Here is a 13524-nt window from a genome sequence, read left to right as displayed (position 1 = left end):
CGCCGCCCTCGGTGCCCCGCCCCCACGTGGGAGGAGAGGGCGGGGCGGAGGGAAATGCGGCGTTTTTGTTTTCGCTCCCTCCTCCCCTCGCCCCCGTGGGGCTCATGAATATTAACAACATGCAGGCCAATCAGGTGAGGCGGCGGCGGCAGCGCTTTGGTGGCGTCATCGCCCCGCCTTGCAGCGAGGCTAATCTGCATATTCATGAGGCGGGCGGGGCCCAGCGCGGGCGTTTATAAACCGCCGCCCCGCCAGCCTCGGCGTACATCGCGCTGAAGCTTTGAAGTGCTGCGTGGATCCCGCACCTCCAGGGCACCGGTAAGGCGCCTGCCGCGGTGGGCGGGCTGCGGCCGGGGTAGGCCGGGGAGGCTCAGAGCGGCGGAGCGAAAGGGAAAATGCCTTAGGAGCTTGAGGGCCCGCTGTTTGGCGGAGTCCGGAACGGGGCGCTCGCTCCGCGGCACGGGTGTTTCCGCAGCCGCGCGGGGAGCCCGGCGGGGCTGTCCCGGCCGCGTGTCGTGTGTGGAAAGGGGGCCGGCGAGGGCTAAAATGTGCCCTCGGAAACAAAATGGCGACGGGCCTCGGCGGTGCAAAATGGCGGCGGGCAGGAGGCGGGACCGCGGGCTGCGCGTGCGCCAAGGGGGCGGAGCGGGAGGGAGGGGCGGGGGTCGCACGCTGGCGGGGTCGAGGTGGCGGGACGCGCATGCGCGGTGGGTTCGGGGGGCCGCGGGCCGGGCCGGGCTCACCCCGGTTGTGCGGCCTCCAGCCCCCGGTTGTGCGGCCTCCAGCCCCCGGTTGTGCGGCCTCCAGCCCCCGGTTGTGCGGCCTCCAGCGCCGAGATGCGGCCCTGCTGCCCACCTCAGCCCCCGCGCTGTGACTGGAGCCCGCCTGGAGAACGCTCCTCTGTCGTTTAAATCAGTAGCGTACTGGCGTTCAGACGTTTCGTACGAGGCGGTTGGCGTTGTTCTAACAAGTTAATCTTTCAGGCGCTGTGGGGGTATCGATTTGGCGGCACTGACTCCGGCTGTGTTGCTTTCGCAGGTCAGAATGGCCTCAGACGAGGGGAAGCTCTTTGTTGGCGGGCTGAGTTTCGACACGAACGAGCAGTCGCTGGAACAGGTTTTCTCAAAATACGGACAGATTTCAGAAGGTGAGATTGCGGCGCCGAGCTGGGGTGGCTCCTGTGAGCTTGGTAGGATGTGCAAGTGCTGATGGTTTTTTTTTTTCCCCCCTTTTTTTATAGTTGTTGTGGTGAAAGACAGAGAGACTCAGAGATCCAGAGGCTTTGGCTTTGTTACCTTTGAAAACATAGATGATGCTAAAGATGCAATGATGGCCATGAATGGAAAGGTAAGGAGCAGCTTCTCTATATCCTTAAAATGTATTAACTTCAAAAGATGCGTTTATGTAGAAAAAGAGAAATCTGTCCAATATAAATTCTGAAAGTATTGTGATTTGATCTATATTACTGAAAAATAGTGATGCTGTAGAAATGCCTGTATATGCTGTTTGAATGCGATTTGTGTAGTTGGCGCAGTTGTGACAGTTAAAACCTTTCTTTGTCACAGTAAGTTCTGGCACCGCTGAGCTGGCAGGGAGGTTCTGCATCTCATTGTCCGTGTGCTTTGTGATTTATAAGTTCAAATCCCAAGTGGATTTACGCTTTTTCCGTTTGTCAGTCTGTAGACGGACGTCAGATCAGAGTCGATCAGGCTGGGAAATCGTCAGAGAACAGATCCCGCGGGTACAGAGGGGGCTCCTCGGGGGGCAGAGGCTTCTTCCGCGGGGGCAGAGGCCGGGGCCGCGGCTTCTCCAGAGGTGAGTGTGTGTGTGAGCGACTCGCGGTGCCTGAGCTTGTCCTGGTGTTGGTCAGAACGTATATGACACCCGTTTTTTGGTGTCTGTTGAAGGAGGTGGAGACAGAGGCTACGGCGGAGGCAGATTTGATTCCCGGAGTGGAGGTTATAATGGTTCCAGAGACTACTATAATAGCAGGTGGGTTGTTGCGAAGCTCATTAAGCCAGTGTTGCCTCTTTGATGCCAAGCTCAATAGGCTCCAGCTGAGCAAATATAAAGCAGGTGTTTGTTTTTTAACAGCAGGAGTCAAGGTGGTTATGGCGACAGGTCTTCAGGAGGGTCCTACAGAGACAGCTACGACAGTTACGGTAAGTCCTGGTTCATTGGGAGTGACGAGTACATGTGTAGGAACCTCTGAGCCTGTCTCAAGTCTGGAAATGCCGTAAGGCTCGCTCGGACCCAACCGCTATTTCTGCTCTTGCCCCTAAGAACCAATCTGTCAGGCTTTGGACGTGGTTGTGCCGCTTAAATTTCTAATTTGTAATGCATGTGTAGGAGTTGTTTGGATCTAAGGCAAAGCAAGTTTTTTAAAATACGTTCCTCGAGCTTGAGACTAAGCTGAAACTCAGATGCCCTAACAAGCTCTAATCAAGGGTGGGGGAGTTCTCACGGTGTAGCCAACTAGCAGTAGCTTCGGAAATAATGCAAAGGGAGTAAAATGCTGGAACTTGTCTATGCTTCAGTGCCTTTACAATTGTGCCTGCTTCTTGTCCTCAGCTACACACAACGAGTAAAAATCCTTCCTGACTCAAGATCGTCCTTCCAATGGCTGTATTTATAAAGATTTTTGGAGCTTCGCTGAAATCGTTATTGTGTAGTACATCTACTTGTATTTTCACTTTTGTAGTATTATCAGTTCTAATCTTGTCAAACACAGCCTGACAGCTTCTGATATGAGATGGTCTAATTAGACTTTCCTTTAAGAAAGCTCTGCTTTCAAGTGTTTTTAATCTTTTTTTGAAAGCACTTCACATTTTATTTTATCCTTCATGATGAGCCAAGGTTGTTTTTTGTGAAGTTGGGGCCCCAATTCAGTTTCTTTTGAGATAGAAAGGACCTTTTAATTCAATGTTCACTGGAAGCTGAACAAGCTGTGGACTCTCTTTTTTTTAAGTGCATTACCTTCGTCTTTTGTAACATTCCTTTAGTGTAGCAAGGTAGGAATGCAGCCTGGGTACAAATTGGAAGGCAAACCACCTTGATATATCTAAAGAGAAACTTGCTTGTATGTTCAACCTGCATAACGGTATTTTTACTGTTGTAATGATGTAAATTACCCAGAAATAGACTTGCAAACTTACCATAAAAAAAAAAAGAGGTTCTTGAAAATGTTTATTTATATTGTCCTTTTTTACTGGAAGAAATATGCATATTCCATTGATATTGTATTTGAAGTGGTAAAGGATTCTTGTATACAGTTTTCTTTGGCTTTACGAAGCCTATTAAAAGACCGTCTGAAATGAACTCTGCTCCTGACATTTACATTTCATTGCACAACACAATCCTGGAAGATGAAGAACAGTCGATCAGTGATAGAGGATGCCAGAGAAGACTAGCGATAGCGTAAGAGCGAGTCAGATTTTACCGACCAGTTGGTAGAATTTAATCTTAATTGGTCTTGACATGTGAATTCGTCAACATATTTTCACATAAAGAACAATCAGACTTGTCTAGAGGCAGAGAAACGATGGTTTATGCTCAGGATGTTCTAGTGGAGCTGCAGGGAACGCCAGCGGTAGGGAGAAAAAGTGATGTTTCTGAAAATGCAGCAGTAGCCTACGTGGGAAAGCTGTAGTGAACAGTCCTTAGTCACTGGACTAGTGCCGAGCTGGCCAGGAGCGTGCGATGGTAGGTAAATTGCCGTAATTAGCTAGCTTTGTCATTGCCTTACAAGTTCTAAGAATTCTTTGCTAGCATATGGAAACTGCAGTGTCCTTGGAGAAAAGAAGTGTTGTGCCTCCAACAGAAACCTCTGAGACGAAAGCTGCTCTCTTGGCTAGTTCATATGTGGAAATAGTCCTGTAATTCGAGGTAACTCCTTTTGCTCATGTCCGCATCCTTCCTCTTGTTGAGAGCTCATTTGAAAGTCTAATGTACCTGTGAAAAAATATTCCTTTTGACAATTTTGGTCAACTGCTGGAAAAATTTGAACCCATGCCGTCTGCAACCTTTGGCTTGTGGCACAACTTGAGTTCCACAGATCAGAGCTGGGCATGCAGTCGTGTCTCGCTGGCAGGCGTGGAAGCAAGACGGGAATCGAATTCCCTGACTGTGTGTTCATCTATTGAGAATCTTCCTAGACTTCATTAAGTTGCTCACTTTAATTGTAGCTTTTCTTTGCCATCCTACTTGTTGCCATTAACTTTTTCCCCATAGCCCACACTTCCTAAGCAGCCATGGCAAAGTTGGTTAAACTCTCTGCTTAGGGCTCGTGCGAGGCCGCAGTTGTCCCAGACTGTGCTTTGTGGTGCGGGGGGTTCCGCGCTGACCCTCCTGCCCGCTGTGCCTGGCGCGGGGGGGCGGGGGGACGATGGCAAAGCTCCCGTCGGTGTCTCTGTTAATGCGTCTCTGCTTTGGCAGGCTGAAGAGGGGACAGCTGGGACAGCTGAGCGAGTCCTGAGGAGCGAGAGCGTCCCGTGCGAGAGGAAACACCCAAACGCACATTTCCAAGCAGGTAAAACGCCTGCCCCTCGCCCCGCGGCTCAAAAAGTTGGGCTGTGTCACAGCACCGTTCTCTAAAGTCCAGCCAGTAGCTTCTAGGTGAAAGTTTATTTCCTCTACCTTTAATTCACTGTCTTAATTCTGTTTCAGCCCTGGAATGTGTCGCAGGAGACTGAGCACGGCCATGGAGTGGAGGGTTGGAGATGAAGAGCCCCGCGCAGCGCTGTTACTGGTGTTCATATGAGGAGATCGAACAAGCCAGAATAAAATCCTGGAATGTGGAAAAAATGAATCTCTGCAGTACTTTTGTGGGGAAACAATATTGAGTTGTGGCCAAGGCACTTAATAGAAATGCAGTTATTTGGTGGAAAGCCTGGTAAAAAGTACAAAATAATCCATTGGTGATCTGGATGTGTCTCCAATGGCAAGGGCAGAAAGGAATATGATTGTATCCTTGTAGCCTTTAGTTAAATGGGTTAATTACGTGAGGTTTGAGCACCTGCAGCACGGAGATGGTGGAGCAGGGAGCTGGCAGGGCAGCGGTGGCTGAACAAGGTGCAGGACAGAAGCTGCTGCTGCCAGTTGAAATGCGGTAATAAGGTGAATCTGAGCTGCTAAACGCTTGTTTTGCATCCTAAACAATGCAAATGCCAAAGTTTGGGTAACACAAAGTATTTCATTCCGTGCACATAAGAGTAACTGGGATTGTGCTGCTTGTGGCTGCGTGTTCCCCAGGCTGACAGCTTTACACTTGGGGTTGCTTGTGTTCAAAGTTAATAAAATAGTTACTTTGAAGTATTAGCAATTAAAGGGGGTTTTCATGAACTAGGGTTTTCTAGTAGAAACCTGCTTTGTCTTGACCTTTTTCAAATGACCTAAGTGAACAGGGTTTAAAAAAGCCATCAGTTGACACACTTTTGGGGCTGTACCTGGAGGGTTTTGCGTGTTAATAATATTAAATACAGTGACCTTTGCTGATGAAAATGTGAGGCGGGTGACATTTACATGAATTTAAACTGTGAATACAGAGTATTATTTGGAAGGCCTTCCTAAATAGGCTGCTCTAGATGCAGGCAGTAATAATGAATAGGTGCAAAAATAGAGGCCTAGTTCGAGCTGGTGTTATTTTGGCATTGCTAATTACAGGGTGGCACTAATGAGAGCTGGAGGGGCTGGATGCCAAACGCCGTTGCATTCTGGGGAAGGTGCTCAGGGGCTTTTGAGTGACCCCTTTGGAGCCAAAATGCCCTTTTTTTCATGTCCCACATCGTGGGCTCCCGGGTCCGTGTGGAGATCCTGTGGAGAAACAAGACGGTTGTTGGAAATACAACCCAAAACGCTCGTGTTTCCAGCTCCGGGCTGCCCGTCGTGCGGGGGCAACGGCGGCTCTGGGGGGCGAATGGCCCCTGAGGGGAAAATGGCGGCTGTGAGGGAGCGGGTCCCGGTGTGAGGGGGAACGGCGGCCCGGGCGGGAAATGGCGGCGCCGAGGGCGCTACGGCCGCTGTGGGGGCCGCCGGCGGCACCCGCGGTGCGAGGGGGTGAAACCACCGCCCTGGGCGGGGCCCGGAACGCGGCTGCCCCGGAACGGCGAGTGCGGCTCCGCCGGGCCCGGCCGGGCCCTCCGCCGCCTTCCTGCGCCCGCCCCGCCGAGGCGCCGCTCGGCGCCGCCATGCTGCGGCCGGGCCCGCTCTGCCTGCTGCTGCTGCTGCTGCCGCCGCTGCTGCCGCCCGCCGCCCGCGCCGCCTCCCCCGCGCCCCCCGCCGCCTCCCCCGCGCCCCCCGCCGCCCCCAGCCCGCTGAACGGCACGGAGGCGCCGCGGGCGGCCGCCGGGAACGGGACGCGGCCGGGCCAGGCGCCGGCACGGCGGAGGCCGCCGGGGTCGGCGCTGCCATTGGGGTCGGGGCTGCCGGTGCTGAAGCGGGCGGTGTACGTGCTGAGCGGCCTCTCGGCGCTGGCCGCGCTCTACTTCATCCTGCGGGCGTTCCGGTGAGTGCGGCCGGCCCGGCCCCGCGGCCCCGCGGCCCTGGACCCCGCGCCCCCGGACCCCGCGCCCCCGGACCCCGCGGCCCCAGACCCCGCGCCCCGAACCCCGCGGCCCGGACCCCGCGGCCCCGGACCCCGCGGCCCGGACCCCGCGGCCCCGCTCCGTCCCCTGCCGGGCCGGCGCTCTCGTCCCCTTGCACCGCTCGGGGAAAACACTGCTGTGAATTCACACCGCTGTTAATTACCGAAGGCAATTAGCAGCGCTGGTTCTGCGCTGCCCTTCGGCTCGTGACGGGCTCCGCTCACCCGCGCTCTCCGTGTCCCCAGGTCGCAGGGACCCAGAAATGAGCACAAAACGCATTTCAGGTTGAAGAAGCCTCAGCGGAAGAAATACGGGCTGCTGGCGAATTCCGATGAGAACATCGAGATGGCCTCGCTCGACAGCGACGAGGACACGGTGTTTGAGTCCAAGAACCTGAGGCGGTAAGCGGGACCCGGCGTGTTGCTGTTCCCCTCGCGAGGGGCTGAGATGCTCCTTCCTAAAGACGTGGGAGCTCTGGCACAGACCCCATCGCCAGATCTGCAGCAATTAAACCTCTGTATGTGGTCCCTGTGCTGGCAACAGACGTTATCTCGCCTTTCTTGGTTTTCTGACCGGCCGCACTGGCAGAGGTGTATCCTGGGTTGTCCAGAGCCACTTTGTGCCTTGTGTTTAGCAGCTCGTACGACAGACAGACAGACGGACCTGTCTGCTCTGAGCCTCCCGGCATCAGACAGGGAAAGAGAAACTGCTGGTTTTTGCAGTTCAAGAATCGCTCCCAAGCCCCTTCGCAGCTAAAACTCTCGGTCCCGTTTGGGCATCCGTTCCTGATCCCACCCCGTGGACCCTGCGAGTGTGTTTTCTATGGGTGCTGTTGTTTTAATGCTGAGGAGGAATATTCCCCATTTCCTCGTGGCTGCTGCCTGGCCGCCCCACTCCCCGAGCCGCCCCGGGGTCGCAGGGTCTCAGGGTGCACGTACTCGCTCTAATGCTGCGTGTCTTCCTTTTTTCCAGGTGATTTGGGACCAGCGGCACCAACTGCACAGACCGACCAAGGGTGCAAGTCCCTTGGAACCACCTTACCAGTGCTCAAGTCTTATTTTTTTATATTTGCTTATAATGACTATTAATTAATGGTACAAACGCTTCCATAGCTGGGCCCGGGGAAAGGGGACCAAACCTGTTCTCTTCACGCGTGTTTTGGGGGAAAGGTGGCGCGGCATCGCTGGGCGCTGTCCCCTGCGCGGGGACACGCTGAGGAAAATGAGACTCCTGGATGAGCGTTCGGCGTTTGAAATCTTCCCGCTCCGGCCTCAAGTGCTGCAGCTGCTGGCCCGGCAGTGTTTCCAGGTGCTCGTATCCCTCTGTACTGACTGTGGCCGTCAGCTGAAAATATCAGGCGAGTAGATTCCATGTGATCCTCTGTCCTTCAGGCTGCTTCGTTAGGAAGCGTCTCTAATGAACTCTGCTGTGGCAGGAGCTGGGAGAGTCTGTCGTGCTGGTGTGGGTAGCGTGGTGGCTCGGACAGAGAATCGCTTTGAGTTAAACGCATCGGTTTTCTCGTAGTTGCGGGGTTTGCGGGTGCAGGTGATAATTCAGGTCCCAATGGGGGTTTTCGGAGCAAAGTGTTTACAGACGCGAGGTGCCGCTTTGCCCGGAGGAGCGTTTCTCCAGCAGAGCCGTCGCTCATGCGTTGGGAGCGCTGGGGCTGTCCTGCCCGGCTCAGCGCCGCGTTCGCCGCAGAAACGTCCGACGTCGACCCAGCCGCTGCGTTCGGAGCTGCCGGCCCCGTCCCGGACCCCCGAGGAAGAGCCAGAGCTCCGGGCTGAGCTGGAGAACCGCGACCGCTGGCGTGTGGAGCGACCTGTCTCTGAGCACCGGACGCCTGGAAAAGGGGGATCCAGCCCCCCATGAACTGTGACTGTGAAACGGGGGCAGCCCTGGCTCAGAAATGGTGGTTTTCTGGAGGGTACTGGAATTTCGCTCATGTGCCGGTGCTTGAGCTGTGTCCCACTCTCAGCCTGGCAAGCCAGGATGTTCCTGTGCAGCCCGTGTTGATATTTGGGCTCTTACTTTGTAGGACCAAATGCGAATGTGTTAGACGGCCATTGTTACGTGGATCTGCTGATAAAATGCTCAAAACTGCCTGCAAAGTGCTCCTGTGTCCTTAAGTCCCAATTCTACCCCAAACTGGTAGTGCCTTTGTCAGGAAAACCCAGGGAGTTCCTCGGCGGGCCCTGCTGGGCCTTCCCTTGGAGCTGAAGGTTTGGAATGTGTTTGGAGTGATGGCTCCTTCCCTTTGATTCGCAAACCCTCCCTGGATAAGGGGACAAAACCGAGAGGTGACAAAGAGCGGGCGGGAGGGGCGTCCGCAGGGGTCAGCGGGCGCTCGGGGTGCGGTTCCCAGCGCAGGGCGGGTCAGGTTTCCTCAGCTCCTTTCTCGCACGCGTGCAAAAGATTTTTAAATATATACCTATATTTTTAGTAATGCTGCCATGTGAACAGAGCACTCAGATGTGCCCTAATTTCATATCGTTTGTATCATTTCACGCCTCTTCCAGGTACTTTCTGCTTGTTTAGCTGCCGCAGAGACCAAAGTGTGTGAGCGTGGCCCCGCTGCTCCGTGGGTGACCAGAGCTTGGCCTTTCTTTATCTGGGGTGATTTAACCTGGTGGTTCTTTAGGCTCCGCTCTTCGTAGGACAGATGGGCGTTTGCAATTTTGAAGTTTCCCGATCCTGTAGGATTGGGTGATTTCTTAATGTTCACAGTTGAATGATTTTGATTGAAGAGGGGACCTCAACCTGCAGGTCCTGCCGTGAAAATAATGTCGGTAGAATGTGATTTTGCTGTCACGGGTATTTAGAATGTGAGCAGGGGAAGGTGCGGAGGGACAGATTCAGAGCTCCCTGTTCTGGTGCTTTGTAGGCAAACGGTAATTCAGCCGAAGGCCGGGAGGGTTTACCAGCCCAGGATCTATATGCACCATGTCAATTTTCAGAGCCCTTCTCCCAGCGCTCTTTAAGGGAGTGGATTTCTTCACGTGGAGGATAAGAGGGTGACGGTGGGGCTGTGCTGTGCCATTGCTGTGACTTTCTTCTGGTCCTGTTTCGGCCAGAGCCGCGGCTGAGCTGCAGTCGGTGACCCCGCGTGGCCGGTTCCGCGTCCCCTGCAGCATCGCGGGAGCGCTCGCTCCTGGATTCGCTCTTCACGGGCCAAGATGCTCCATTCCTGCTCCGTTCTGAATCACGGCTAAAGGCGCCTCTGAGAGCAGAAAACACAGATGCTGCTTGCAGACCTGGGACTCCTGCGAGGGCAGATCCGCCGCTCGGCACAGCTGTTGCTGGTCTGCATTTGTCCTGCAGGAATGAACGGGAGCTGTCGAGCAGCTTCTCCCCGCAGTGCTGGGACCGTCAGTGCGAGGCCGGGGGTGGGGGGATATCCTGCTAATAATAGTGGCTTTAAAAGCCTCACTTTCTGCTTCCCTAACAGGAGAGCAGTTCACTAATTCCTTCAGTTATAGCTTTAGTTACTTCGTGTGTATTTGATGCCGGAGTCGATAGCCTGGTCACCGACAGCCTTTGCAATGGTTGGAACAAGTGATTTTTCAGCATAGGTTTAAATAAGAGCGGGTGCAAACGGAGGCGGCTCGGCCGCGTGGCTGCAGCTCTGCCTCGAGCGCTGCTCGGGGCGGCCGCGTCCAGCCTCGCCGGCTGCTGGTGCACTTTTCTCTCTCCAGGGGGAATCAGGGTGTTGGTGGGAGGCTCTGGGGCTCCGGCCACCCTTTGCTGTTGTTCCGCGTGGGGTTCATGTCGAAACTTGCCAAAAATGGGCAACGGGGACGGAGCGCACGGTTCCCCTCGGCGCTGCGCGGTCACCAGCCCGTGGCTGCGGCAGAGTTTGCCTGGGACAACCGCTGTTGTTTAAGCCAAAGCCTCATGTCAAAAGTTCACGTGGTTGCTGCTCCGCTCTCGGCGGGTTGTGCGGGATCCTCTCCCGTTGCGATTGAGCTGCTGGGTGTATCGACCGGCCCGTCTGCCGAGGTTAATGGGATTGACTGAGAGCGAAACGAGCATCAGCTCTGCTGTCCATAACGCGCTGCTGTTTGGTTTCGCCGGTACGTGCGGCTGCAGCGGGGTCTGCGCCGCGGGGTCTGCGCCGCGGGGTCTGCGCCGCGGGATCTGCGCCGCGGGATCTGCGCCGCGGGGTCTGCGCCGCGGGATCTGCGCTGCGGGGTCTGCGCCGCGGGGTCTGCGCCGGGAAGCGCCCGTGGCCGGGGCTGCCTGCCACGGCGTCCATAGAACAGCGCTGGGCCGCGAGGTGTCTGCGCTCTCAGAGGTGGGGAGCTCATCTCCCACCTCCTCCTTGAATTGCTGATTTCCTTTTAAATAGCAACCAGTCCTGTATTGATTGATTGTTTTACTTTAGTGTACGGCATCCCCCCCCTCCATTGTATCTTGAAACAAATGAAATAAAGCGTTCTCTGTCACCCGATTCCACCGTGGCCGCGCGGGGGCTGTTTGTGGGGCCGAGTTAGTGCGGAGCTGGAGGGCTGGTGCTTTTCTGGAGCTTTCCTGAAGTCTCTTCCTTCTCTTTTCTCCTTGTTCTGACATTAATCTCTGGTTTCGTGCAGACAATCCCTGCAAGGGGGATCCCGTCCTCTCTGCAGTGGAAGAGCCAAGGTCCGTTTGGCAGTCAGGAGGGAGCTGTTGTCCCCTGGGTGGGGACATCCCGGTTTCCTCAGTGCACAGAATTAACACCCGGACTAAATTCAGGCTGTTTTGGTACCAACATCTGCTTTTCATCCCTCTCACAAAACAGGGCGGTTGTGCAGGTTGTGGTGATGGACGTTACAAAGAGCAGCCGAGTTCCCTGTGTCCTCAGCTGTCCCCCTGCTCTCCTGGCCATGTCACCGTGTCCCCAGCTGTGTCCCTGCTCTCCTGGCCGTGTCACCGTGTCCCCAGCTGTCCCCTGCTCTCCTGGCCGTGTCACCACGTCCCCTGCCCAGGGGCTGGGTGGCTGCAGGTTGGTTGGGGACGTTCGGTTTTGGTGTTGTAACCCGGTGACGGGACGGGGTTTCTGCGGAGCGGAGGGGCCGGCGGTGCCGGGGGGTCCCTGCGGGCGGCCCTCGCAGACCGAGCACACCGGCAGCACCCGGGGGAGCTGAAAATAAATCCCCGTGCTCTAAAACGGCAAATCTTCCTTTAAAAAGGCAAATCCTGCGTCCAGCAGCTGTGGGAGGACGCGGCCGTGCCCCCGGCGCTGGGGGAGCAGCAGGATTTGGGGCGGCGCTTTGGGCGCTCTTTGCCTCTCGCTCCTGGCTTTGTCTCAGCCGGGTTTAACGCAGCCCTGTCAGCACTTGTTCACAAGGGCTTTGTGTGATTCCGGGACAGAGAAACTTTGCGGATCCCCTAATTTGACTGAAGGAAGCTGCAGAGCTCACTGCAGCGAGGGAGAGGCTTGTCTGAGCAGAGCCTGCCGTTGTCTTAGGCTGGCTCAAGGCTCCGCATAAACCCTGCAGGACTAAAGCCGGGCCCAGAGTTTGCTCCCTTCTCCTCCAAGTCGTGTTTCCCAGCCCATGTGCCTCGGTGACCCGGGAAAACCGGCACCCCCCGATCTGCACCCATGAGCGCTCTGCAAAATTAACTGCGGTGTTAATGAACTAACGGAGAGCGCCGGCACGGGCAGGACGGCGTCGCGCCTTCGCACCCTGTCCATGGGAGCTGCTGTGGGCTGTAAACCCGATGTTCCTTCCTTGTCAGGTTCAGGGGGCTGGTGGCCCCAATTAGCACTAACGACCCTGGCCTGTGCACGCAGCATTAGCTGCAGATGTGCCGCCCTGCCCAGCGTTTCTCTGGCCCTGGTCTGTGCTCGGCGCTGCCGTTCGGAGCTCTCGCCTCTGCCGGGAGAGGCTGTGGCTGGGATTCCGGTCACAAACACAAGCTGGCGGCATGGATCTGTTCGCAATTTATTTCAGACTCGATTTGAAGTGCTCTCGGTGCTTGGGATGCAAATTTCTTTCCTCGAAACGGGCACTGCGGGTCGTTTGCTGAGTGCTGGTAAATGCTTTTGATGTCGCCCGGCTGTTCGGTGCCGCCGCGCTCGCCGAGGGCGCGACCGCCGCTGCGGCAGGACCGGCCCCCGGCGCCGTGTGCGCGCACCAGCACTTTGTGTTGCTCTCCGTACTCAGACCTGTCTTTTTAATGAGGGTTCACGTATGAATTAGGGCACGTGTGGACAATAGTCTGCAAGTTTTGCGCTCACTGTATAGAAGGAGAGATGGCCCAAGTGCCTCCGGTTACCTGGGGAGGGAAAAAGGGAGAAATGTAGATTTCAGTGCGGGTGAAGATGTTTCGTTGTTGTGTTTCAGAGCCCTCTGCCAAAGTTGGGTCCCTCCAGTCACAGGTGGCTCTACCTGTGCTGCCTGGTCCGTGTCCCCTGTCCTGGGGAAGGTACAAGGAAGGAACAAGGGACATCGTGTGAGATGTCGCAAGCGCTTGGTTCAATTTCTTGTCCGCTCACCGAGCGGCTCGAGGGACATGGGGGTGACGGTGTCTCATGGAGCTGCGGCCCCCGCGGCCCCAGCCGCGCTCACAACCCCGGCCCCGCACCCGGGGGCTCTTCGTGGGAGCCTTTGGGGGACGGGGCGGGCTGCGCCGTGGTGCTCGGTGGGCACGGGGCTGGACCGCGATGCTGGTGGGTGCAGGGGCTGCGCCGCGGTGCTCGGTGGGCGCAGGGCTGGACCGTGGTGCTCGGTGGGCGCGGGGGCCGCACCGCGGTGCTGGTGGGTGCAGGGGCTGCGCCGCGGTGCTCAGTGGGCACAGGGGCTGCGCCGCGGTGCTCAGTGGGCGCGGGGGCTGGACTGTGGTGCTCGATGGGCGCGGGGGCTGGACCGCGGTGCTCGGTGGGCGCGGGGGCTGGACTGCGGTGCTCGGTGGGCGCGGGGCTGCTCTGCACCCGCGGCTCCACCGTTGGTGCGGAACTCGG

At 56.4% G+C, this 13524-nt stretch overlaps 2 protein-coding genes across 14 annotated transcripts in view; both read left to right on the top strand.

Annotated features, from left to right (window-relative positions):
- Positions 1 to 213: 213 nt before the first annotated feature.
- On the top strand, positions 214 to 4803 carry CIRBP (cold inducible RNA binding protein). Of its 13 annotated transcripts, none has more exons than XM_080359138.1 (9): positions 214 to 318; positions 1039 to 1147; positions 1241 to 1347; positions 1677 to 1815; positions 1908 to 1992; positions 2077 to 2162; positions 3769 to 3885; positions 4444 to 4528; positions 4666 to 4803. In XM_080359138.1, exons 2-7 carry the CDS (start codon positions 1045 to 1047, stop codon positions 3828 to 3830), a joined length of 582 nt encoding a protein of 193 aa, XP_080215264.1. In that variant the 5' UTR covers positions 214 to 318; positions 1039 to 1044; the 3' UTR covers positions 3831 to 3885; positions 4444 to 4528; positions 4666 to 4803. The 13 variants fall into 13 exon arrangements, with proteins under 13 accessions (XP_080215264.1, XP_080215263.1, XP_080215259.1 ...); XM_080359137.1 differs by having other exon boundaries at positions 4435 to 4528; XM_080359133.1 differs by lacking the exon at positions 3769 to 3885 and having other exon boundaries at positions 2098 to 2162.
- A 1184-nt stretch (positions 4804 to 5987) lies between these two features.
- LOC308049428 (uncharacterized protein) overlaps positions 5988 to 13524 on the top strand; it is a gene marked incomplete at its 3' end in the record, with an annotated part of 56460 nt that continues 48923 nt past the window's right edge. Inside the window, exons 1-2 of the mRNA XM_080359071.1 lie at positions 5988 to 6502; positions 6866 to 6982. Coding sequence (XP_080215197.1) covers positions 5991 to 6502; positions 6866 to 6982 — 629 coding nt within the window. The 5' untranslated portion in view covers positions 5988 to 5990. The remainder of the gene's footprint in view (positions 6503 to 6865; positions 6983 to 13524) is intronic.

Source organism: Nesoenas mayeri (genome assembly GCF_963082525.1).
Source record: "Nesoenas mayeri genome assembly, chromosome: 25".
Lineage (NCBI taxonomy): Eukaryota > Metazoa > Chordata > Aves > Columbiformes > Columbidae > Nesoenas > Nesoenas mayeri.
Note: the sequence above shows the minus strand (reverse complement) of the source record. Positions and strands in the feature narration are given on the sequence as shown.

Excerpts from the sequence above, each read along its gene's own strand:
- CIRBP (XM_080359138.1), top strand. The coding sequence starts at position 1,045 with ATGGCCTCAGACGAGGGGAAGCTCTTTGTTGGCGGGCTGAGTTTCGAC. Across the intron at positions 1,148-1,240 it reads ATACGGACAGATTTCAGAAG|TTGTTGTGGTGAAAGACAGA; the intron begins GTGAGATTGCGG and ends CTTTTTTTATAG. Across the intron at positions 1,816-1,907 it reads GGGCCGCGGCTTCTCCAGAG|GAGGTGGAGACAGAGGCTAC; the intron begins GTGAGTGTGTGT and ends TGTCTGTTGAAG.